Source organism: Physeter macrocephalus, chromosome 16 (genome assembly GCF_002837175.3).
Source record: "Physeter macrocephalus isolate SW-GA chromosome 16, ASM283717v5, whole genome shotgun sequence".
Lineage (NCBI taxonomy): Eukaryota > Metazoa > Chordata > Mammalia > Artiodactyla > Physeteridae > Physeter > Physeter macrocephalus.
Genome location: NC_041229.1, coordinates 43,946,267 through 43,974,103, shown reverse-complemented (window position 1 = coordinate 43,974,103; position 27,837 = coordinate 43,946,267). Strand labels below are relative to the sequence as shown.

At 35.4% G+C, this 27,837-nt stretch overlaps 1 protein-coding gene across 5 annotated transcripts in view; it reads right to left on the bottom strand.

Moving 5' to 3' along the window:
- NOX4 (NADPH oxidase 4) overlaps positions 1–27,837 on the bottom strand; it is a 159,940-nt gene that overhangs the window by 131,095 nt on the left and 1,008 nt on the right. For 2 of the 5 annotated variants that reach the window (XM_055091469.1, XM_055091467.1), the window contains exons 2-5: positions 25,437–25,532; positions 4,716–4,865; positions 3,863–3,973; positions 2,217–2,301 (exon numbers count right to left, since the gene is read on the bottom strand). In XM_055091469.1, coding sequence (XP_054947444.1) covers positions 2,217–2,301; positions 3,863–3,973; positions 4,716–4,865; positions 25,437–25,445 — 355 coding nt within the window. In that variant the 5' untranslated portion in view covers positions 25,446–25,532. Of the gene's footprint in view, positions 1–2,216; positions 2,302–3,862; positions 3,974–4,715; positions 4,866–25,436; positions 25,533–26,849; positions 27,200–27,837 lie in introns of those variants that run through there. The other 3 variants (XM_055091468.1, XM_024131659.3, XM_024131662.3) reach the window with 3 other exon arrangements.

Sequence of the window (27,837 nt, the reverse complement as noted above, 5' to 3'; positions counted from 1 at the left end):
TTGTGACCACCTAGAGGGGTGGGATAGGGAGGTTGGGAGGGAGAAGCAAGAGGGAGGGGATATGGGGATATATGCATATGTATAGCTGATTCACATTGTTATACAGCAGAAACTAACACAACATTGTAAAGCAGTTATATTCCAATAAAGATGTTAAAAAAAAAAATGGACAGGAAACTGAAAGTGGGTTAACTAACAAACAAGGACAGGGTTCCAAAGAAATAAACAAAGGGTGTCTAGGTGAGACTCAACTGTGGCACAGATATAAAACATTATAGAAGCAAAACTGTCTGTGTCCTATAGCTTCAGCACTTCTAAAATCTATAGGAAAAAAGCTCCTTCATTTTAAATGAAAGGTTTATATGTTCATTACATATTATATGGCTCAAAAGTGCAAGGGCATCCTTAGAAGAATTACCATTCTTTCTGAATTCTCCTGAAAAAAAGTCCTAGGTAACAGCTGTATGAGATACAGCCTTAAGGGATACATTCACCTTCCTTAAAAGGCTTTTTAGGTTAAAAGACTTCAGGGCTTCTAATTTTAGGCAAGAGAGAGAAAGCATTGCACTTTGCATGGATTTCCCCATTTAATTCTCATAACAAAACAATGAGGTAGGTAGAATCATCTCTATTTTTTTTTTTTGGCTGTGCCTCTCCGCTTGCAGGAACCCAGTTCCCCAACCAGGGTTCGAACCCGGGGCCACTGCAGTGGAAGCATGGACTCCTAACCACTGGACTGCCGGGGAATTCCCTCATCCCTATTTTACAGATAAGAAAACTAAGGTTAAGAAAGATGACTTACCTAAAGTCAGACCCCTAGTAAGTGGCAGAAGGCAAACCCTCTGGAACACCTACTCGTTCATTGCAATACTCCACACTATCTGAGTCTTTCAGCTGTTCTCCAGCTGAACAGAATATTTGGACACAACTACCATTTAGAGCAAATCAAGTTATGAATGTGCCAGCGTTTCCTGATCCTCCCCCATTTTGACCTTTCACTCTCTCTAGCTCTAATCCAACCCTAACCCTGGCCATACCCTTGGTCCTCATCATATCCTGGACTCTTACTCCATTCCTAGCCTTGAGCTATACTGGAGTCTTCAGCCCATCCCTGAGCCTCTCCCCATCTCTCACTTCCAGGGTGGGAACGACCAGTGGGAAGATGTTCAGGGATAAAACACTGGGAAGATGCCTGTTGCAACAATACTTGGCAATTTTTGAGAAGCTTAAAGTTTAATGATTTCTTGGCAATAGCTATACCAAAACACTTCTGATTCAAAATGGCCATACACAAATATCCAGATCAAATGTCCCAAGTATCAAAACACCTATGTCCTATCAAATAATAAACAGATGAAAATGTCAGGTGCTATGTCACTGAGATCATTTATGTCCTATCAAATAATGAACAGATGAAAATGTCAGGTGCTATGCCACTGAGATAATTTACCCCTGAGGTTGTAAATTATAGTAACTAATTCTATCCTAAGAACTTCATAGGCATGTTCTTACTTTAGTCTTAAAACCATGAGATAGGTGCTACTGTCGATCCATTTTACAGTTAACAACAAACTGAAGATCAGAGAGATTATGTCATTCGGTAAGGCAGAAGGGCAGCTGGGGAGAGATCCTACAAAATCTGTCTCCAGAGTACCTGTACTTAATATGTTAATTTCTGTTTCAAAAATTTGAAAAGTATCATATAAATGCTCAGGATAAAAATTTATTTTAAAATGACTCTTAAAAACCACAAGATTCTCACTTTATGTTTTAACTTGGAATTGAGCAGGATAAATTTCCACAAATTTTGACATTTGCTTTTCTGCCCAAGAGTTAATATCAAAGAAACACTTAAATATAATTTTGATAGAATCATATTTTGTGAATGCACATTTCACATTCTAATTTTCACACATTTAAGTTTCTATCATATCATTACTTTTAGAGGTTAAAAACTTTTAATCACTTTCTTCCAATCTTTCTAAATGAAATTACTTACTTTTAGAAAATAATCATTACCAGCTTGGGGGCCAAACTTTGCACATTTATATATATATATAAAACACACCCATTTTCTGTAGCACCACTAGATAAATCTCTTTAAATACACAGAAGAGAAAATTAAGTTATATAATAAGAAAACCATAAACAATAAAAATACCATTCATAAAATGTGCTATTCTAACATAATATTTAACATCTTTTGGTTTTCTCACCTGAGAAAATACAGATAGTCACACCACAGGTTGTATGGAATGTTCTGCTTTTATCCAACAATCTTCTGGTTCTCCTGCTTGGAACCTAAATAAAAATCATTTACTATGATAAAAATGATGCAGCAAATAAGATATATGCATGAGTCTTTGTAAATATGGCAGAGGCTTATCAATTAAAAATTGGTGAGATGAAGTATGCTATATCTAGTCAATGGAACCCTCAAATCATTAAAGAGAATATGAGAAGGCTTATTATTGATATGGAAACATACGTGAAATATATTGTCAGGTAAAAAAAGTTACAACACATAAACTAAACTACGATCCTGTATTGTTTAAAATTAATGACATTATGTATGTTAACATATTTGCAGGCATTTATCTCAAATAGTGGTTGTTCTGGCAGAGTAACATTTAGGGGAAACATCACTGATTACTTTGCATATTTCTGGAATGTATTAATTTTATAATAAATACAATTTCCTTTTGTGGTCAAAAAATAAGATTATTTTTAAATGAAGCAATTTTATCTACAGGTTTAAATGCCTGCTTGATCTTACACAAAAATAAAATGTCAAGCATCTTTGAGTACCTATGTTTCACACTGGGGGATAATTCTTTAAGACTTATTAAATACTGAGAGACTTATGTGGGCACTTTTCATTTCCTGCCATTTATCTTCTCTTTCTTCACACCAAGCCAATGGCCAGCCACAGGGATCAAAACCTAGCATTTCACAATAGTTGGCAACCTACAGAAAGAGTTATTTCCACAAATTACTGCATTAAAAGCTAAGAGTTTCTAAATATAATTATGTGAAAAGGTTGAGAAGTTTTACCACAGTAAATCCACTCACATGAACTTCACAGAACATCAAAATGACCTCATGTTAACAACTCCTTTTAAAATATCAGTATCGATCCAGCAGTGCCTAACTATCTTACTGAAGAAAGGAATAAACACACATATATCGCACAAACACACACACACACACGATAAGAGAAAACAAAAAACAATTTCAGATGAATTTTAACTTTCAAAGGGCTTTTCTGTTTTCTTAAATCCTTTGTTTTATACTAAATATCGTATATGACATCACATCTTAATCAAGAAATCTATTTCAAGCCTTTTACATAGCTCAAAACAGGTATGTGTTTTAAGAAACTAACACCAATACCAGCAGTCATCCTGTATATTAATCAAAGTCCACACAGCTCTAGTTTGCTCACTTGAATTTAATTAAATGAAACTACAAGCTCTCAGTGAAGAATGAGAAGGAGCTCAGAACTGGGGCTGATCTCAGCTCTACCATTCACTAGTCTCAAGGTCATGGTCAAGTTACTTAAACGCGCTAGGCTTCAGTTTCTTCATCTGCAGTACCCACAGAATCATGTGAGGATTCACAAGTATTCAATATATGTGAATTTTATATATGTTAGCACAGTGCCTGATACTCTGTTATCCTCTGCCCTTATCTACTGTTGTAGAATAGCTCACTGATCACCTTGACATGCGACGTGGTCTTTACTATCATCTTTGAAGAAATCACTCCAGCAGAAAGTCAGACCATGCAAACTAAGTAGGACTAACATGCCACTTTTACACTTGATTTCTACGCTGGAATCAGTGACGGATTTTTTTCTTACCTTCTGGGATCCTCGAAGGTAAGCCAGGAGCATCCGGCACATGGGTAAGAGGATAAGGCTGCAGTTGAGGTTCAGAACTGATGCAGAGGCTCTGCTCAGACACAATCCTAGCTGAACAAATAAGGCAAGGGGCAAAACACAGTCAAGGACAAAAGTAAACTACAAGCATGCTGCAGACCTCACCCTGAAGGACTGTGGCAAGTGCCAACTCCTTCAAGAGACCTGAATAACCCTCCACTTTCTCTCACCAAAAGAGAAACCGGTCTCTTTCTGCTCGGCACTGCCATAAAACTTAGCCTCCTCTCATTTCTACTAGTGTTCCAATCACCTCACTACATTGTTTCAGTGCAAGGTCAATTTCTTATTGTACCCACCCTGGACTGTTCTGGGTGTTAAGAGCCCTAGAGAGCTTCAGTATATTCTGTACCTCCACACAGGTGCAGTGTTGAATCCTTTGTTCACTGGTAGGGTACCAAGAATTTAAAACAAAGGTTTTTCATTTGTGTTCTCTCTAGAACACTCTGAGCCTCCACACAACTCCCTTCCTCACCAGCACCCACCTTTAAGCTCTTCACTTTACTGACTCTACCCATCTTTCAGGGTTCATCTTAAGCACTCCTCCTCTAAAGTTCTCCCCTGACCCATAAAGGTGTGGTACATATATACAATGGAATATTACTCAGCCATAAAAAATGAAATCATGCCATTTGTATCAATGTGGATGGACCTAAATATTATCACACTAAGTGAAGTAAGTCAGAAGGAGAAAGACAAATACCCTACGATATCACTTATATGTGGAATCTAAAATATGACACAAATTAAATTATCTATGAAACAGAAATGGACTCACAGACAGAAAACAGACTTGTGGTTGCCAAGGCAGAGAGGAGTGGGCGAGGGATGGATTGGGAGTTTGGGACTTGCAGATGCAAACTCTTATATATAGAATGGATAAACAACAAGGTCCTACTGTATAGCACAGGGAACTATATTCAGTATCCTGTAATAAAAAATAATGGAAAGGAAGATGAAAAAGAATACATATATATGTATAACATATATATGTATAACATATATGCATAACGGAATCACTTTTCTGTACAGAAGAAATTAACACAACATTGTCAATCAACTAACAAAATAAATTAAAAAGTTCTTCCCCAACCCAAAACCAAGAGAGATCCCAGATCAGCTGTGCCTCATACAAAGCTGATCATAATCACATTGTACAACATATTTTTCAAAGAATCAGTCCCCTTGGTATGATCCAATACTTCTGGCAACTAATTTTAAATCAAATTCTTGCTAGATTGACATCTACTGTTGTCTGGTACTAGCCACATTCTTCATATGATGAGTGTATCACACAAAAACAAGAGATGGGGTCATATCTGTGCACTTGTCCTGAAATAAACACAAAACTACTTTATGGTAAGGATATCAACTAAGAAACAGGTGTAAGTCAGATGCTTTTCTTATCTTGAGATTGTTCATGCCCCTGAGATTCCCAGATTAACTCTTGGCAAAATAGCAACTCTGTTACACAGCGTTTATTGTCAGCATATGAACTATTATTCCTGAAAGGGAGACAGAGTAATAACTCATGTCAGGAAAGCCATAATTTTCATTGAGTTATATAAAAAGTAATTGATATTTCCAGTTAGACTATTTCTACACCACGAATTTGAACACCTCAGAGATACAGTTCAATGAGTATACCAGTCAGTGGACAAGTAGAAATAATCCTCACTGGACTATCTAAAAAAATGTTAAGTATAATTTTCTCACCTCAATGAGCAAAATTAATATCATTTCAAAGTGATAGGTTTTGTTGTTTAGGCCTCCAGAGAAGGAATAATTATATGTTTTTGATATGGCATCCGCATGTAACAAGAAAATTTTAGCTCCAGGGATTTTGGATAATAATTTTATCTGTAATTTTAATGTACTAGGACAATAACTCACTTAAAATATATCAGCTAAATTCTACCATATACGTTCAGGACTTAAGAGCTACAAATAAATTATCCAAATTATCTTTGCAGTTTAGTGCTTTAAAGAGCATTCCTATATTTTTGCATTTTTTAACCATTTATTGCATGTCTGGAAGTGTTTTATTGCTGTGTTTACATTAACTCATACAGTAATTTAATTCAAAGTGGCTTTAAGTGTCCTGTTAGGATGAATGGAGTTTATTTTGGCATTCCACTTCTTCCTTATGATGCTGCAAAATCTAACTAGAAATTTTACCAAGGACTCATTTCCTCATATATATTTATTCCTGAATATATTTGGCTCTTTAAACCAAGATGAAAAATTCTTTTTATTAGGTTATCAGAGTACAAAACTCCCCATTCAGAAGCAGTCAAGAGGGTAAGGAAATGGAGACAGATCTCAGTTAAGTGACACAATCATAGGAAAGAAACCATTTTATCTACTTACTAGATGGGTAAGAGTCTACAGCTAAGATTTGTTTTATTTAGTCATTATTAATTCATGATCTTCATAAGAATCAGCTACTTCAAATGTTCACTAAAAAGAAATGACTGCCTACATTATATGCCCAGCCCATTCTATGTGGATGACGTGTTCTACCATTCCTAGAGAGCTCAACCTGCTACTCTAGTTTTCAAATCTCATTCAGGTTAGTTATCACTAGATGGCAGCGTTACTTTCACATCTCACCTGTGAAGGTCTCAAACATAATTAACTGAAAATTCCAAGTGTAATTTTTTAAACTATAAGTCTATTTTAGATGAATATGTATAAATAATACACAGTTTGGTCCTTGCTATGGACTGAATGTTTGCGTTCCCCCAAATTCATATGTTGAAACCCTAACGTGATGGTATTTGGAGATGGAGCCTTTGGGAGGTAATTAGGTTAAGATAAGATCATAAGAGTAGAGCCCCATGATGGGATTAGCACCCTTATTAAGAAGAGGAAGAGACCACAGCTCGCTCTCTCTCCTCCATGTGAGGATACAGCAAGAAGGCAGCCATCTGCAAACCAGGAAAAGGGCTCTCAACAGACACCAACTCTGCTGGCACCTTGATTTTGGACTTCCCAGCCTCCAAAACCGAAAGAAATAAATGTTTGTTGTTTAAGCCACCCAGTCTATGGTATTTTGTTGTAGCAGCCTGAACTAAGACAGTCCTATAAGAAAGTATGCCATTTAAAGCAAGTTATAAAAGAATGTAATATCTGGGTATAACAAGTGCATGGTCATTTTCTTAAAATCTCAAACACTTTTTTTTTTTGTAATCTTAAATCTGTTACCTAATAACTATTCTTCTTGGGCTAGTTAACTGTCCTTATCCGTAAAGTTGAGAGGAATAAAATTTTCTTATCCATAAAATTAATATAATATAATATGATATGGTATAATAATCCTAGCTTGCAAGACTTTTGTGAAAAGTAAAACTGGTCTAAAAAATGCAAGCACTATATAAAATTAATTTATTGATTAGGGTCACTGTATCACATCCTTTCTCTAAATGGTCTCTTCTGTGCTTCCATAGTAAGTGTCCACTTACATTATTCATTCAAGATATATTTATTATGATATGCACATATCACAAGGCACCAGGAGTTCAAGAGTGAACTAAAAACAAAAAATGCCTTCTTCCTTAGGATGTTATATTTTAGTAGGGGAAACAGATATTAATCAAATAGCTACATAATCAAATGTAAATTGTAACCAATACACAGTGACCAATGCTGTGAATGAGAAATACAGAGTATAAGCATGCCTAACAGGAAATGCAATCTAAATAGGAAGGTCAGGAAGTCTTCCTTGATAAGTGAAAAGTGAACTGAGATCTGGAGGGGGAGCCGAAGTCATCTGGGAATGAGAAGGACATTTGTGCAGAAAAAACCAGCATGAGAATGGATGTGTGGCAAATGGGAGCATGGTGTATACATGAGAAATTAATAGTAGGCCAATATGGCTGGATTGGAAGTGGAGGAGGGTACAACATAACACCGGAAAAGCAGGTAGGGCTAGATCTTGATGGACTTTGTAGGTCATATTAAGAATGTGCATCTTTATCCTAAAGTCAATGCAGAGCATTGTGTTTTGAGTAGGGAGGTGGTTAGAAGCAATTAGTATTTGGTAATGATAACTCTGAATGAAGTGTGGAGAACAAATTGGAAGGTCATAATTTGGGCAATGACAGTACTTTGTGTAGTTAATCATCACAGAAGTGAAATTTTGTTTGAGATGGGGACTACATTTTTTTTTTTTTTTTTTTTTTTTGTGGTATGCGGGCCTCCCTCTGCTGCGGCCTCTCCCGTTGCGGAGCACAGGCTCCGGACGCGCAGGCCCAGCGGCCATGGCTCACGGGCCCAGCCGCTCCGCGGCATGTGGGATCCTCCCAGACCGGGGCGCGAACCCGGTTCCCCTGCATCGGCAGGCGGACGCGCAACCACTGCGCCACCAGGGAAGCCCCGGGGACTACATTTTATGGTAATTATATCTGAGCCTTATATATAGAAGGGATTCAGTTTCAACTAAATATTTATTTATCAGTAAATTTATTTTGCTAAATAATTTCCTAAAACATATACATCTAAGATTGGAGAACTAAAAGGGTCTAACCCACATCCCACCATCCACCCAGTGACTAACCTCCTCTATGACACCTGACCAAAAGTAACCCACCCTCTGCTGAATGTGTCCAGAGACAGCAGACTGTTCTGCTGTGAAGAACTTCTATTTTGTTTTCTTACACTTATATGAAATCTGTGTCTCTATAACTTCTACCCACCAGTCTACTCTGGATAACAATATTCCTAAATAGACATTAAAAAACTGAAGGTAAAAGTAGGATGGTTCCTAGCTCAATCTTGTTTTCTTCAAGCTAAACACAATTCTTTAGGCCTCTAAAATTCTTAATATACATTTAAGACTTTTGTAACAAAATTTTGTAACAAAATTCTGTTGAAATAGTTGACTCTAGAGAGGACTTGAAAACTACCTTTTCTGGTAAATTAACTTTCAAATGAACATTTTGCTCTCAACTGGGAATTTTCTCAGCAATTTTAGGGAAATATAAAGTGACATTCTACATGTAAATATCTATGCAAAACTGGTATTCAAAGGGATTTGAAAAGGCCAGAGTAGTATAAAAGTTAGCTTTAATAATTGGTCCATTTTCTAGCTACCTCTTGGTGGGTCAACTATTAGTCATTTCCGGGAAAAAATAAAAATAAATGTTATCATAGAGGTTTATTAAAGATTTTATATTCTGATTTGGCATTTTGTGTTTGTCAAAAAGTATGTAAATTTGTATTCATTAAGGTCAGTTTTATTGACTCTTTTCCTCCAAGGAAATATTTTTAATCAAACCAAATGAAGCCAATACAACACCTAATTCTTACATATTTTATAATCATAGAACTTAGCTCTTTCACGGGGCCTTACATATCATCCAGGCCAACATTTTTGCCTCTGTTTGCACTGTTAGTTTGTAAAGACACAAAGGACTAGAACCCAGGCCTCCATTTATACTCGCTGTTACTTCCCTGAGAACAGAACAGGACAGGTCACTCTCCAGAAAAGAGATGTGAATTCAGATGCCTTGTATAACTCTTTCCAAATCATAATACTTTCTTACTCTTTCAATTGCTTAGCCTCTTATCCAACCAGTAGGTTTTCCTGTCATTTTGTGTAAATCTTTATCTGAGATTTCCATAATCTAACTATACATTGAAATCACTTGATGGACTATTTAAAAATAAACATATCTCTGTTGTACTTCCCGAAATTCTGATTCCTTAGATCTGGAGTGGGGCCCTCAGGAGGTACAAGCAGGCTTGGCAATCACTGTTTTAGAATCCACTTTGAAGTCAGACAAACCTGAGTTTTAAGCACTTTTATTAGTTGTGCGGCCTTAGGTAATTTTCTTACCCTTTCTGTCTCATTTTCCTCATCTATAAAATGAAAATAATCACCCCAACGGGTAATGGTATTCAATGAACATATATATACTGAGTGTAGTACCCAGCATATAGTAAGAAGTAAATAGAAGCTATCATCCTGGTCCCCGGCCAACCACAAATTAGGTCTAGTTACAGAATTTAAATGCTCTTATGGCATATTTTCCTGAAAATCACTCTTTCCAAGCCTGTCTTTTCATCCTCAGCTCTCGTTATAGTTGGAGCTATGGGAGCTGAGCTTTATTCCACTCAACTGTATCTAAAGAAGTCAAAGAGAGTTCTAGGTAACTAGTAGGTGTGCAATAAGTATATGGCGGATGATGAATGAATGAGCCTCTGAGAGGATCCTTCAATGCCCTTATTTTGGAAATAAAGGAAAAAAGAATCAAAACCAAAAGCGATTACCCAAGAGATCTGATTAGCATCCAGGACCAGAGCACAGGACCTGCTCTTTCCTGCACACCACATCTCCCAGGATACCAACTCTACCTCCACTCCCCCAGCACCCACCTTTCTAGAGACTGGGATCAACTGTATGGAACTGAGCAACACCCAGTTTGAAGGAAACCCTCAGGGCCACTGTAGCTCTCTGATAAGACTGGATAAGTCATCTAGTCCAACCTTCTTTTCGATCCAACTTGTATTAGAAGCCTGTAAATAAGTCAAATTAATGATACCATAAGGCCAGTCAGCTATATTTTCTATTATATAACTCAGTTCAGCTCCTGGATGCATTATCCAGACCAGCTATTCCAAGCCTTCCCTGAGTATCTCAGTTGCCTACCCACAGCTCGTGCTGTGGCCATTCCTTCGCTTTGTGATGGCTTTCCACCTCTTCCACCTACTTCTGTGCTAACTACCAGATGAACTCTTTATTATCCTTCAAGTCTCAGCCCAGGGTCATTTTCTCTCTTAGGCCTTGCTAGGGCCACATCCCCAACAGTATCCTCATTTACACCTCCAAATTTTTCCCTTTTTCAAATACCCTGAAAAATATGGAGCATCCTTCTCAAAGCTTCCCTTCTGCCTTTCACCATACCTCCTCTGGAACACTTAACCCACTATATTGTAATGGTTTACCTATTTATCATATCCTTATCTCCCCCACAAAGCTAGCAAGTGGAAGCATAGTAAGTGGACAAGCCCAAACTACCTCTTACCCTTGGGAACCTCAAAAACACATGGTCAATACTAAAGAAAATTATTTCAAAAAAATACTCCTTGGGGAAAATATTCCTTTAGCAGTGAAAGCCAAATAATGTGGTCATGAGGCAAATACATGAGCAAGAAGAGACAACCCCATAAAGTAGTCTATATGATTTCCAAGGCAATGGTAGGGATTTTTAAATTGTCTTTATAGTAACCAAAAGGGTTCATGGCAGAAAATCAGAACAATTTATTTTTCCTCTATCTATAAATCAAAACTGTGGTTCTAATTTAAATGTTTAGCTTGTACCATTAATATATTATGATAAGGATATGAATTTAGAATATGATGAGCATTCCACGGGGGCAAGATTGCACTTAAGAATAAAAAAATGACATTTCAATGAAGGGCTACTTCAAAAGTGGATTACCTAACTATTTTGATAAGGTTTCATACAGAAACAATAATGAATAACATGTCATGAGCAACCAGAAAGTGGTTAGTAATAATTGGAGTAATTATTTCTTAACATAATCCTAATATAGACTACCAATTCAGTGCTGTTGGGGTATATCCAAAAGCTCATGAATGTCCCTTCATGCCATAATAAAAAACTGTAATTCATTCCAAATGACCCTAGCTGGTTTCTGTCAACTAACTGCCCTGGAGACTTTTAACTATGATGTAATTTTTGACTCAAGTTGACCTTTCTTCCCATCTATAAACTGGTTTTTTTTAAAAAACAGTGCCTCTAAAAGAAGCTATCAGTTCCAAAGAAGGAAGCTGGGGGAAAACTTTTTTCCATATAGCTCAAGGGACCACCAAAAGTAGAGTGTCCATCCTGACACTTTATCCAGATATCCTTATGCTTAACTCAAATCTTCCCTTTTATATATCATCATCCTTCATTCTATCTTTTCTAGAAATGAACTTTCTTCCATTTTCAGTGGGAATGTGGTCTTTTCTTAGAAATCTATTATGAATTGGAAGGAAATGTAGCTATTACAGAGAGAGGTGAAAGCAAGATGGATACATGATATAGTTCTGTCCTGATTTTGTCTACCTTGTCTTTCCTGTACCAAAAGCCCAGAGAGCAGAAGAGATTCACTTCTAGACTATGTGTCTGTCTGGAAAAGTTAAACTTCAACATAAATGGCAGTCAGAACTGCATATGAACACATTCATGGGTTTCTAAAGGCAATGCTGTCTAGTGAACAGTCACCAGATTAAAAGGTATGAAATTCTTACCACAGCTAACACCTGTGACCTCTACCAAGGTCACTTGTCTCCAAAGCCTAGCACTGAAGAATACAGAACAGTAATAAAAATGTCCTCTACTTTCCCTCATGGAATTGTTCTAAAAGGTAAAAACATATAAAGTAAAAATTATCTGACCTCTTTATCTGACAAACATTATTAAAATGGAATTTTTAAAATTCATCTATGACATCCCTGTGGATATTCACACCTATCCCTTTTCCTCTACTCCTTTCTAAGGCCCAACAACAAGGGCCTCAAGAGTTACAGAGCATTTGATTGTACGCCATTGTTACATTTTCCTCCTCCTGCAGAAATGATCCATGCACAGGGGAAAGCACTGAGGAATGAAATGTATTTTGCAGAGATTCGTTGGCTAAAAAGCTGAGAAAGGCCTTGTTTCTCCTACATCACAGGTCCAGCATATCTGATCACAATTACTGAGCACCTCTAAGCTACTCTTCATCAGAAACAATCATTCTTGTATCTTTCTTCTTCATCTTCACATCACTTTGAATTTCTCAATATTACTCCTAAAATTTGGAAGCCAAAACAGATATACTAGTAACCTGAGCATATGGAGTAATTTTTTGAAGGAAACAATACTCATAGCAATGGTACCCATTCACTTGGTTAGAATTTTAATCAGAATATCTATAATGACAAGTATTAAAACTCATATATTGAATATAGGATATTCAAAATTAAGATTTTTCTCACACGTCTGTCAAGCATAACCTACTTTTAAACATATCTATTTTATAACTGCCAAACTCAATCCTGTTAGTTAATAACATTTTTAATTGAAACTATAAAAGTGTCTTTAAGTTCTGTCTTTGTCTTTGAAATACTAGCACTGTTAGCTAACTCAGCATCTTTTAACCATAACTTCCAAGTTTGAATCAAGTTCACTTTCTTCCAGTCTTTCTTTGAAGAAAAAAAATATATATATATATAAATATAAAGATAAAGATATATGTATATATATACACTATCTCCAAGAAGTTATCAATTCTAAGAGTAAGAACTCTGGATGCATTAAAATGGCCCAAATACCTAACAGAGTAGGTAAAGTAAAGATGGACTGGATGGATGGATCATTCGTTACAGACCATTTACTTAAACTTCCTGATACACACATATTTAAGCATTAGACTCTTCTGACAAAGTCTTCAGTGTTTAATTGGTCAACTTACAGTGGCCACACTAGTTCATCTGCTGGTAGAACAATACATTAAATCAAATACAAGATGATATATTGGTATAAGAGAGAAGATGTAAATAAAGTTTAACCTTTTTTCCCTAAAAAACTAACATTAAATAAGACCAAAATATCACATCTTGGACTTTCTTAAAAAAGGAAAATAGCAAACCAAGGGTAAATTTCTAAGATACTCACTGCAGTACAATCTGTGATACAAAGAATAGAACTAAAAAGGCTAACAGTGGAGAAATATAAAACAAATTGTCATACACATTATGGGATACTATGTAGCCATTAAAAATAAGATAAATTAAACTTGTGTAATGGAAATGAAATAATAATATCTGTGACATATTTTTGAATTAATAATATACATGCATATAAGTGTTTATCTACATATACAGGCATAAATATAGATAGAGAAATTGACTTAGATTTTATATATACAGTTGGTTATCTCTTAGAAGTGAAGTTTCTAATTCTGTGTCATCAGCATTCAATATAGAATGATATATGCCTTCACATTATTAAAAAATTTGCCAAATAAACGGTGAAGACAGCAAACAGGGGCCTTGCACAGACCCATGAAGACAGTGTGCTGTGAACTGAGGTACATGTTTAAACACTCTGTACCTAACATCAGAAACATAGTTTTCTAACTCCTTTGTTTTTACAGAGAGGATTCACTGCTAGTGTCCTATAAAATTTGTCCTCTTCATGTGAACCTCAATCTTTGGTTTGCTTGATGGAAAGTTTAAAAAAGGCCAAGAAATTTGGAGCTAAAATTTGAAAACTACTGCCAATTGAAAAGCAGTTAATTGTGAGCCTAAATATTTCTGAAACCATAATGAAGAAAAAATGTATACTGTAATTTGCAAGCTATCTTTTTAAATACTTCAGAATTGCCCAAAATTAGGCATTAACACTTCTCTTAGTTACTGGAAACTCTTAGTCATTAGCAAACATTTACAAGGAGATTGCAATATCAAAACATTCTTAACTTCAACAGTGTTTCCTGAAAGAAATGAGTCTAGCGTTGTCATGAATTTGTCTACTATAACTTGCCATTAGAAAGAAGGGAAGTAACACAATCTGTGGCCTTCACACTCATTTCTTTTTCATCTTACTTAATCCTCTCCTCAAAATGATAATAATAATAATAATACTCCTAAAAGAGAGAAATGAGGTTAAACTATGCCAAATTGCCATTTTTGTAAGTCAAAATGTTTCAATATTGAAATTTTCATGTAGTTCAATCTAATAATATAATTCTCAATTTAAAATTGAGGAAACTAGGTTTTGAAGATTTCAATAAAGATACAGTTATTGAGAGGTAAAGTCAAGATTTCATCATAGGTCAATTTGTCCACAAAATCCATGTTCTTTTCACTACATTATACTTTTGCCATTGATACTCTGAAATTTTTACAGATATTACTTTTTATTTGAAATTTAAGCTAATAGTTGCTCTGTGCTAGGAAAAAGCAATAGCAGGCACTTGGTTTTGATAAGAATTAAAATGAATGTCACACAAGACTTTAACAAATTAAATTTCATATATATAAAATTTGTGGGTTGAACAAAATATATTTTCTTCTTTAAGCATGACACACTCAAGCTTTAAAACCAGTACAAGTCTAAGACTAGTTTTCTTCAGTCAAACCAAAATTAAGGAAACCTTGTAGATCCATTATGATCCAGGAAACTAAACTTTTCCAAGATTTTCATTTGACTCATTTATCACTCTCTTAAGAAAATGTACAAACAAGATCAAAATAACTGAACAGTTCAATGATGGGTTCTACATAGTCCAAGCTAAGGCCCAAACCCCAGAAAATTCTATTGTAGGTAACAAACATAATACAGAGAATGCCCAACAACAAATGCCATTTTTCAGGTGGGAGAAGAACTTTCTTACTGAAGCTCTACATTCTTGTGGTTTAATATGAGTCATTTTTTTTTTCCAGTTGGAATCCATTAGTATAGACCACTGATGATATTTGCTTGGTTTTCCCTTTAGATATTCTGAGCTATGGAAAAAGAAGAAAAGAAAAATGTATCTTCATCTATGTTTGCATAACTCTAAGCACTTTACAAACGTGCTTTGGAGCCTATGCTTTTCAAACAGAGAGAATTAACAAAGCTCAAAGGCTCAAAGTAACTTAACAAAAGTAACTTGGCCAAGGAAAATCAGTGAGAACTAAAAACTCTCTCATCACCCTATCTCATCAGTATTTTCAATAGACAGTTCTTATTTTCTTGCTCCACAAGTGTCTCTTCTTAGGGCATCCTTGAAATCCATGTTCCTATATGAGGTGGGGTGACAGGGAGTTCACTCAGTATAAAATGCTAATTGAAAGGCGCATAACAGAGGGTATACTGGGGGAATGGATGTCAACAAAGAGAATCAAAAGTATAGCCCGGGGAGGGTGGGGGGGGAGAAACTTGTTTAGATCATTACCACTTCAGATCCTTCCAATGGACCTGAGCATTCTAAGATTATATTAAAGAAAATTACTTGAAATTTGAAATCGGCTATTTGATAACACTATCATAGGAAAAATGACTACAGTCAGAAAGGCATTCACCATAGATTATTTCTTAAATTTATCTTGGTGTTGATGTACCTATTTTTTAAAAATCTCAGGTGTATAAGATGCTTTCACTTTGTGTACATCATTCCTCTCTTGCCTTAAACTATATCAGACCTCTGGTATTCCTGATATGTGTCTGGAGACTTTAACAATTTCCAAATCCATGAAAATCATCAAAGCATGCAATTTTCCCTATAAAATATGTGTTGGATTCATCTATCCATAGATAGGAGTCATTGTCAAATTCAACTTTCCAGCTTCTAAAAATGTAAACAAATTCTACTGATCATGGAAAAACCATCTTCTTCTTTATCTACTTTTTCTTTAATCCCATTGCCAGAAGTGAAAAGAAACTACATTTCACAGGACTATTTATTACATCGTCATTTATCACTTCACAAAGCTGCATTAAGACATGGATGCTAAGAAGTAAGGTAGGCTCACTCCGCCTCTAGGTAATTTACTCTTATACTAAAGTCTCACTCTTAGTTCATGCCTTGGCAGTTATTAATTACAACATGTCACAGCCTTTTAAGATCCCACTTCAATAATCAATACTGGAGTAAAGCATATTAGATGTTAAGGGCCACTTGTTGCTTTTCTGTCATGAAAATGAAATATTCTCATTTATTTGTCCAAACTGTCCTTTACAACTCCCAAAGTAGCTCTGTTATAGTACCAATGGCTGGAGCCTTAAAAGCTGGGAGGAATGAATAGGAGACAGAAACACTATGTAATAATAACCATTATTTTTTACATCTGTGATGCTTTCAATTCTTCAAAGTAGTTGCCTGTTAAGTCATACCTAATCCTGAGTACAACATTCTGAGATAAGTGGGATCATTTCCTCATGTTTTAATGGGAGTACAGAACAGTTAAGTGAATTTCTGTATATGAATATGAAGGATGAGAGAAAAGGGAAGGAAAGAGGAAAGCTGGCATTTTTGGAACTCATTACATAATAGGCTTTGTGCAAGGTACTTTATTCCATGAGCAAATTATTTATAATTTCTGTGCTTTAGCTTCCTCTTTTGTAATAGAACCTACCTTGTAGACTAGTCAAGACTCTGACACTGAATGTATAAAGAATTTATCATGTCTGGCCCATGAGAACATTTCAGTGAATGTTGGCTCTAGCTATTATGGAGGTTATTTCTTTTAATTTTCTTTAAGGTTCACAGTAATCTTGTGAAATAGGCATTATTTCCCTGTTTATCTGCTGAAGATTCCAAAATTCAACGAAGATTAATACAAGCTTTTCTGAATAAAATGCATTCTACCTCAAGATAAAATTCCACTCAGCAATCATAACCAAGTTGCTACAAATTTTGTGCCAATTACAAATAGCAACTGATAGGCTTCCTTTGTCCACAAGGATCAGGCAGGCAGCCAGAGGTCAATAAAAGGAAAGGAAAAGTCTCTCTGTCTTAATGCCATCTGCCATATGCTCAGAAAATTCCTCCCATCTTTATATTTCTCTGAATTCCTTTTAATATTTTTATTGATAAGCATAAATTATTACTATTTACTATTAATAGTATTAATACCATTAATGCTAAATAATATTACTTAATATTTATAGTAATGCTATCTTTTGCTAAGCACATATGCATCAAGTGCTAAACATTTCACTTGCATTTTCTCAGGGAATCTTCACAACTAACCTAAGAGGAAGATGAGTTAAACTTAGTCTCAGAGAAGTAATTTGCCAAAATCATAAAGGGAGATAAATGCCTGAGCCAGGGTTCAAACTCATATCCATATAGCTCCAAAGCTTATGATATTGTCAATAAGGAATTAAGGATGATTGATTTTCCTCCACAGAATTACCTAGGCATTTTTAAAGTCAATTTTATGATCAACACAATGCTTAGCATGATGAGCTAGAAACACTGACTAGAGTTTGAAGACCTACTGTCCACATTCAACTTTGCAATGAGTCCATAAAGAAGGCATTTCCCAATACTAAATCTGTCTATCGAATGAGATAAATGAACTAGAACAATACCTAAGGTGCCTATAACATTCTGCAGTTCTACAAGCTTCATTCCCTCAGGCTGGGTGATCCCTAGGAAAAAGCATACAGCCTCCAGGATTATGAGGAAATAAATTTCTGTTGTTAAAGCCATGCAGTCTGTGGTTCTTTGTTATGGAAGCCTGAGCAAATTAATGCAGTAGGAATCAGTTAGGATGAGGTATATAAGTCTGCTTCAGGTTTAAGAATAATCTATACACTATATTCTTACCTTTACTTATTAATACAAAAACACACAAACATACATACAGTCTTACCCAGAGCCACTGTGGTGGGATGCATAAGAACCTTGGATAAGAGTAGAAAATTCCAGGCTCTAACCCTCTGTGTCTCAGAACCGCCCTGGAGGAGCAGCGTGATTGAGGGTGTGGTCTTAGTATGAGACAAATGTGGACTCAAATTGGGCTTCTCCAGTTGTTAACCTGGGGGTTATGTGACCTGGGCGAAGTTACCTAACCACTCAGAATCTGTTTCTCAGTTCTGTAAAGTGATCATTCTTATCCTCCAGGGTTATTATAAGGATTAAATTAAATATGTAAGGATTAAATGAGATTATAAAAGAGCAAAGAACTAACTGTGTCTGGTACATAATATGTGATTAACAAATGGTTATAGTTGTTATTAGGTTGAATCACATCAATGGCTGATATTGGATTATTTTTGTTCTATCAAAATGACAATTCCATATGGTTCAGCCTACAGTAATACTAATGTTGCCTAGAGGCAGAAGAGCCCAATGGTTAAGAGTACAAGTTCTAGAATCAGGATGTTTGGGCTAGAGATCTGGCTCTGTCACTCACTACCAAGTTACAGAGCTTCTTTAATTCAATTTCTTAGCTGGAAAATTAAGAATTAAAAATATCTACTCCATAGGATGGATGAAAACATTAAATAAATTAATCCAAGCAAAGCTCTTAGACTAATACCTGGTACTTAGTCTTCAGTGAATGTAATCTGCTATTGATACTATTAATAATGAAATGAAGAAAGTAGATTTGAAAATCTCAGAAATTAATTCCAAATTCCAATTCTATGCTATTTTCGATGGTATTGATAAAAGAGAATTATACAGTGGGTATTTAGGTGAATATAACAAAGAGGTTAATCATTGTGCTAAAATTCTGCCAAACATCATGGAATCAGAAAAAATTTAAATAAAACTAAATCTCATAATCCTTAACAATTTGTCAAAAACAACTGTAATACTGGAAATATATGTTATCTTGGGTGTAAATCAATAATTTTTCATAACTTCTTAAATTGTTAAACATCTTTAAATATCGTTTCACATAAGATGAAAAACTAGTGGTCTACAGAGTATGGCGTTTAATGTGTCTTGCATATATCTATAGAGTTGTTAATTGTAACAGGCTGAATATTGGACTGAGGGGAGCAATGAACCAGGATAGTGACCAAGCCACTAATTGAGTGAGTAATAATGAGCAAATCACTTCAACCTCATTTTTCTTTTTGGGAAAATGAGGAAGAAATCTAAGTAAAGATTACAAAGCTCTCTTTCAAGTCTAAAATTATATGAGTCTCTATTGTAAATGGATTAAGTACATAATGATTGCATCAATGTAATGTAACTCATTTCACCTGTCAATAAACAAGAAGTAAATTGTTTTCAATAGCAGAATGTTAAGAATAAACACAAATAAACAAAACCAACTTATTTAAAAGCATCGTCTGAATTGAAACCACAATATTCTGTGCAATAGAAGGAAAGAGTTAATGATCAAGCCTTTTCTGAAAATGACAGGAGGCATATATTCCTTCTCAGCAGAATTAAAGCTTCCTAGGCCAGCTGTAAAACCAACGGTGACTTAAAATCCTAGGTCTGTTTGTCCAGAGACTCCAATCTCCAACCTTAAGAAACTCACATGACATCAGACTTCTGTCTCTGAAAAATGTTAATTATGATACAACTCTTAGGACTCTTGAGAGGGTAAATTGTTAATGTTTCTAAATCACTTGAAGCATAATGATTGACCAAAGAAAGATCATCATTGTAAGATTAGAAAAAACCTCAATGCTCACAACTTTCTTCTTCACAACTTCTTATTGAGATACCAGTCAACATAGGTATCTCAATAAGAGTTTAAAAACAAGAAAGAAAAGATCTTCATGACCATGTAACAGATCTAAAATAATAATTGTGAGATGAAGCAAAAAAAAAAAATTAAATTCTCATCATGGCACCGTGAGAAAAACTAGGTTTTTTTCCCCAAATGTTAGCTTTGGGGAAAAATATATAAAACAAAGACTAATTGAATCTGGTACCATAAAATGCATTCTCTTTTCAAATTAAAATGTTTATATCAATTAAATTATATCCTTTAATTGTTAAAATGTCAGAAATAGAACTCAGAAATAGGTGAACATGAATATGAAGGTTTCTATAGATAGTATCCTGAGTTAAATTGCCCCAACATTTCAAAAAATTTAGGAAACTGAATTTCTCAGAGTCTGTCACAACACATTAGTATTTTCTATTAAAGTACTAAATACATTTTCCATTCTTTGAAAATAAATAAATCAAAGACAGATTTCAACTTAGGTAATCAATGGAGTCCTTTGTTTAAAACATCGTTATGGGAAGGTGAGGAAAGTTATTGTTTGGTTTGTTTGTTTGGGTGTTTGTTTTGGCTTTCCTCAAAAGACTTTTTTTTCCCTCTTAGCTAATTTTAAGATTCCAATATTCACAGCATGTCATAATTAAACATCTCCTAGGAAGTGCACAGTCTGATTAGCACATTAACTCAGGCATAAACCAGCCGTGACCATGTTGCCTCCAGGCCTGGGTCAGCCTAGTCTGGGAAAAAACAATTCTGATGAAAACTCCTAGTAAGACATATTAAATCCCAACATTATTTTATCTTCCATCATTTAAGATCTTCTTTTCCCTTAACCCTTAATTTTGGTCTGAGAACAGTCACCAAGGCTACTAGTAATAAAAATGGATATGCCAGTTCTGAATTTTACCTTCATTCTCAAAGGCCCCCACCCCAGAAAGCTAGGAAGATTAGGGAGAAGTCAGAGATATTTTTATAGTTATATGCCAATAACTAGAGTGCACAACTTCCTACCCAATATTAACTCCTGTTCAGGAGAGAGGGAACAAGAGGACTACCCATATGCTGATGTCCTTTTATTGGGCTGATTGGTGACAGTTGCTTGCCTTAAAGCAAAACAATAAATGCATTTGGCCATGAGGGTAGGAAAATCTACCCCCACCACAGCCAACACATATACTGTCCAAAATGGTAGCCACTAACCACACATGGTTATTGAGCATGTGAAATGTATCTAGGGCCACAAAAGAACTGAATTTTTAGGTTCACTGATTTCATTAATTTAAATTTTTTTTGAAGATTTTTTTCATATGGACGATTTTTAAAGTCTTTATTGAATTCGTTACAATATTGCTTCTGTTTTATGCTTTGGTGTTTTAGCTGCCAGGTATGTGAGATCTTAGCTCCCTGACCAGGGATTGAACCCGCACCCCCTGTATTAGAAGACGAAGTCTTAATCACTGGACTGCCAGGTAAGTCCCTTAATTCAAATTTAAAAGCTGATATTCATTTGTGTTATAGGAAAATCTTTAAATATGTTTGGAACAACTTGGGTATGTGAATCCACTTTTTCATCTGTAAAATTTAATGAAATTTAAACACAGGTCAAGTATTTCTGATGAAAATTTAGTGACTGAATTGTGATGTACATAGTGTAAAATATACACTATATTTCAAAGAACAGGCAAAAATAATGTAAAATATCTGAGTAATAGTTTTAAAAAATACTAACCACATGTTGAATGCTTCAATCTATTACAGTACTTTGGATATATTATTTTAAATAAAATATATTGTTAAAAGTTAAATGCCACTGGCTTCTTACTTTTTTGAATTACTACTGGAAAATTTTAAATTACATATGACTCACATTATATATCTATTGGGCAGCACTGATAAAGAGTAATACTAACCAGTGACATAAATATCTGAGATGGGCCAGTGAAGTGGTTTAGAAAATCTGTGTAGTATGAGGAAAAAGCAAAAGGCCAGACAGCACTGCATTCAAATCCTAGCTTTGACACTGACCATCCAAAGGAACCTGAGCAAATCATTCATTTGGATTCCTCAGCCTATACTTCCCCAGGTGCAAATGGGAAGAATAGTTTCCTAGCTCAAACACAGCATTTGTAAAGTGACTAGTATATCATCAGTATAAATAAACAGTTGAATAAATCATCTTTCATTAGAAAGCAGAGATTTCAGACCACTACAAAGAATTTACTGCTTCTGAATGTCTATGTCTTCCTGCAAATGAGCTATATGCTGTGGACCCTTTATTCCTATAATACTAGTCCAACTTTGTTATTACCTTACATTTTACAGATGAATAACAGCAACCTTAGACTAAAGGCTATTATCAAAATGTTCAACAAATGGAAGTACTGTTTCCATTTATGTTTTAAAGTGGTAGCAATCAAATTCATTTCCAGAAATACCATCATAATTTTTATGAACTTAAAATTTACCTAAAAGGGACTTATAATATCAGAGTACCTATGTCCTTTTCAGGATTTCTACAGTTCTATCATGGTGGGACCACGTTCTTGTGAGTGTTTGGTAGGCTCTAAGAAAAACTGCTCTGAGGCACTAAGTTCATAATATATAGTTATTAAACATGTAAAACATGGGAGCCTGCAATATTTATTTTAAAATTAATTATACCTCATCGTTATACTGTATTTCTTTGCAATTTGAAAAATGCCTGCAAATTCTTATACTATGCAACAATGCCACAATCATCAAAAGATTAGAAAAGATAAGCCAAGGACAAATAAAATTAAATACTCCTTCATTAAACAAATAGTCAAACTATAAATAGAGTTCCTTTTTCAGTAAAAGTATGGATGATATCTATTCCAAATGGTGTAGATAAATTAATGACTAGAAAATTCAGATAGATGATTACTGAAAAGTGAGACGTTTGTAAGTCATCTTTCTTCCTTCACCATGATGCCAAGAAGAAAAGCTATTCCTTTCCACTATGACTCTTCATAAAATGTTGACTCCTGACTTGATGGGTTAAGGGTCAACTCACTATGATCATTCTTATGTTACCACGAAAACTAATTTACAACGACCTTTCTCTCCTTCAGTCTGCTTCTTGCATTTTTTACTCATAGTCTTCCATTGAGTCCTTTTATCATTTTTTTCTTCATTCAACTGATTAATATTTATTGAGCCCCTACTATGTGCCAGCTATTCTGTAGGCCTCACCATTGAACCTCACTAGCCTGTCATATTATTCAAACAAAACCACTGAAGTGGGATGAGGTAAAGAGAGGTGAAACATATATTTTTTTAATTAGTTGGGTTATATGTGTGTGTGTGTGTGTGTGTGTGTGTATTCTTCATATCTGACTTGTCACCAAAATAAATTTGAAGCTGTTACACAGCATCCTAACTCATAAAAAATTAACTTGTTGGTTTCCAACATAATTAATTTTTAAATAAGTTATCGTTTTAGCTTATACAATGTCATAGAGCTGAAATCCAAAGTTCAATTATGACGTTCCAAGTTGTCTAGGCTTAGATTTTATATTATTACAACTACATCCTGATCAAGATTTACCATTTTTTAAAGGCAAATTTTACCATCGTAACTCGCAAGAGTTTTCTCTGAGTTGTTCATAAGTTATATAATACTCTGGTTTCTCTTCAAAATGCATAAATCTTTCACCTTTTACATAAGTTATATAATAGGTCAGATATAGCTCCCAATGAAAAACCTCATGTTTGCTAATTTATAGCTAAGGGGGAATTTTTAGGAAACAAAGTAACATGATAGGCCAGTAAACCTTCCTGTGTTACATAGAGAAAATTTTTTCTTAACTTGTTTATTGGATTAGTTGTTGGAGTTTCCATTAGATTGTAAGCAACCTGAGGGCAAAGGGGAAGTGTTACTCTCTATGTGTCCATTTGAAAAGTAAAGGTTTCATGACAGTTTTCTGGATGGCTGGATGTCAGGTTGGTTGGACAAAAGAAAGAAATGTTCAGATTTAGGAATCTGCAATAAAATGAGTTTAATCTTTGAGACTATTTTTATCAATCCATCAGTTGAAAATACAGATGTTGGGTGATTATGATGTGTCAATGTAGGTCATCAAATTGTAACAAATGTATCACTCTGGTGTGGGAGGTTGATAATGGGAGAGGTTATGCATGTGTGGGGATAGGAGAACATATGGGAAATCTCTGTGCCTTCCCCTCAATTTTACTGTGAACTTTAAACAGCTCTAAAAAAATTCTTTAAAAAAACAGTTGTTAAACTTTAAAAATATAAACTGTGTGAACAACAGATAATGAAGATAGTACCTTACTGTATAAAATGAAATATAAATCAATTAATTCAGCCTCAATTTATTGCAATCTTAATATGTGCCAAGCACTACTATAGGAGCTGAGGTTTAAAGATAAATGAGATCTATAACTGTAAAGCAGGAAATGGAAGGCTAGTTCCACTAAATTCATCTGAACTAATCAGAATTTTAAATAGTCATTAAACCATGAAAAATAATTGCATCTCCTATTTAGAATGTATTTTCTTCCCCAATGAAAAGGAATGACAAATTCTGCCTTTTCAGATGCCCTAAGATTTTTCAATATGTTTTATATTTTTTTGCTTTTGCTTAGAAAAAGCTGTCTCCTTGTATTGTACAAAGTAAGATGTCCTCAGTGTCACTGCCTTTTGTTCAGGAGACAAGTAGGAAGGGGAAGGAGAGGAAGAATAAAAACAGAAACATCATGGAATGGAGAAAAGAAAAATATCGACCAGAGATAAATCAGAGCAAAGTTTTGTACAATATCGTTCTCCTATTAGACCAAAGCACTGGAATCATAAGCAGCCATTAACTGAGGGCAAGCAGCTGAGAAATGCCCAGAAGTGAATAACAGTCTTAGACACATACTTTGTGAGAACTGACAGTAAAAGGAAACAGTGCACAAATTCTCTGTAAGTTGATGCGTGGGCTGAAGTCTTGATTAGTAAAAACTAAAATCCTGTCATGGGTTGGTCCTCCAAGTGAAGGAGACCTCAGGACACTTTGCAGCTGGCAAGGAGTAGCACTTTTCTCAGATACCACTAGCCCAACAGTTCACTTTAGAAGATACTATCTTTGGCTCTTAAAAGAGTCAATCGTTTTAACTTGGACCTGTGTAAATGGTAAATCATGAAAACTTGACCACTTTAGAGAGTAACAAACGTTTCTGAAATGAACAACCCACCCAGTGTTTCTTTAATGAATGTAAAAACTGACCAAGCTTTGTAGCATCGTCTGCCCACGTTAAAGCCATTCCACAGGTCAACCAAGTCGTACTTACCCCCAACATCTGGTGGAGGTAGTGATACTCTGGCCCTTGGTTATACAGCAGGAAGGTTTTCCAGAAAAGCAGGACATTCAGGGACAGCCAGATAAGCTAAATCATACGAAGGGTGAGAGAAAAAAATTAAAAATAAACATTACCTGATGAATGGAAACCTCAAGTACATTCATTGGACACAGTACTTTCAATGAAACCTCAATTAGTCATTGCAAAAAAGCATTATTGGAAGAGAAGCTGGGAAATTTATTCTCCTCCGGGCTTTCATTTCTTTCCCTCAAAATAATTACTGAGAACCTACTCATGTTTCAAGCCCAGGGAAAGAAGAATGAGCAAAAACAGAAATGTACCTGCCTTTGGGGAGTTCACATTTTATGACAGAGATAGACATTAATCAAATAAACTCATGAAAAAATATATAAATACAGGCTATCAGGCTGTGCCATGGCCCAGGGGTGTGAGTTGATGGGGGAGGCTGGTGAGCTCAAAGGGCTGAGAAAAGGGTTTCAATCTCCTCTCTAACAAATTAAATGGAAGTTATAATGCTCTCCAAAGCCTTTCCTATTCTGATGTTTTTTATGACTCTAAAACTCATATTATTTAACATGGATTGCAATAGTTACGGCTTAAGATTTTTATGATATGTTTAGAAAGTGAAGTGAGACTAGGAAAGAAGTTCAATCTTATTTCCTTAGCATTTCAAAGCTGTTTGAGGGTGCAACCAGAAACATGCAAGCAGGTGTTAAGATAATTATTTTGGCCTCCTGGGACACTTCTGTTTAAAACTTTAAGAACAATAAAATAACGCAAACATCCAGGAATTATTCTGTTAATGGTTGCATTCAGAAAAGCCACACAATAAAAAGACAAATAATATAAGTAATAGACAAGCCCGTCTTTTGAGAATGTGTGCTGTCTTAGCAGCACATTGGTAAGTTCCTACACACCTTAGACTATTGGGGGAGTTGCCAACCATGGCTCCATTTGGGATCTAAAGTTTTACAGCTCAGAACGCAGGGAAATTCTAGTTCAACAATGACTACATGGTGTAGAGGAGGAGCATGGGTATTGGCTTCTGGGAATCTACTACTTAATGCCTCCGAGACCTTGGGCAAATTTGTTACTGTCCATGTGCTTCAAATTCCTCGTGTATAAAATTAGGATGAAGTCAAGAATGGGCCTACCTATCTTACAGAATAGATCTGAGGATAAAATAATGAAAAATAATCAGAGAGGGGAGAGAGAGAGAGGGAGAGAGAGAGGGGGGAGGAAATGTAATGAGTTTCTGTAGAAGCTGAAAGTAATCAGTATTTCTTACAGTTATTTTTGTGTTAAAAGTAAATTTTCTTTAATGAGCACAGCAATGGTATTTTTGTTTATTTGTTTGTTTTTCATTTAAAAAATTGTCCTTACTTGCAGCAAAATTTGCATAGTCTGTGTTGGTTTCCATTTAGTTTTTGCTTTTTGAAATTTTATTTGTCTGTGATATTCAGAAGTTTGGAAAAGGGTTCTATGTAGGGCAATTCCGAACAAAAGTTCATTATCATTCAGTTTTATTCAACAAACTTTTATTGAGCCTCTTCAGTCTGGCATTCTTAAATTGCCTTCACATTAGCAAGTCTTATTTTCCAACAAAGTATCTGATCCTTGAGGGCTTCAGCTTCTTCAGTATTTCTCAGGGAATTGACCCAGCTGTGTGAGTGCATGGTAGACATTCCTAAAGGCCTGAATCAGAAGATGGTCTTTCCCAGTCTCACTTCACTTTCTAAACATATTATAAAATCTTAAGCCATAACTATTGCAATCCATGTTAAATAATATGAGTTTTAAAGTCATAAAAAACACCAGAATAGGAAAGGCTTTGGAGAGCATTCTCAATTGACCAGCAAGCTGAAAACCACTCAGAGGAAAACCTATCTGACCTCACTCAGCCCCTGCACACCTGAGATTAAGCATTTGGGATGCAAACAGGTCTCCTAAAGATCGCAGATATCCCCTTGCAGGACAAAATGAGACTAAGAAATGAGCGACATCACCACGTCCCGGGCGTTGCATGTTGTTAAACTTCAAAAATATCAACTGAATGAACAATAGATAATGAAAAATAGGACTTTGCTGTATAAAATAAAACCAACAGAAGCAATCTGGAAAAAGAGCAAAGGGGGGCGGATGTTTAAATGGTTAAGGAAGAAGTTGTGTTCACTAACAGCGATCTCTTCTCCCTTCCTCCACATCCGCTCTCCCATCAAAGTGTAGGAAAGTTGCCCAGCACTTGGAGGAAGGGAGGAAGCGGATAGTTATTATCTCCAGGTACTCCCGGCAGAAAGTTTTTGTTAGTTGAGAAGTTTGCGTTAGAGGCAAAACTTCCAGCTTCCCACCCGCGCTCACTCAGAGAATGAAT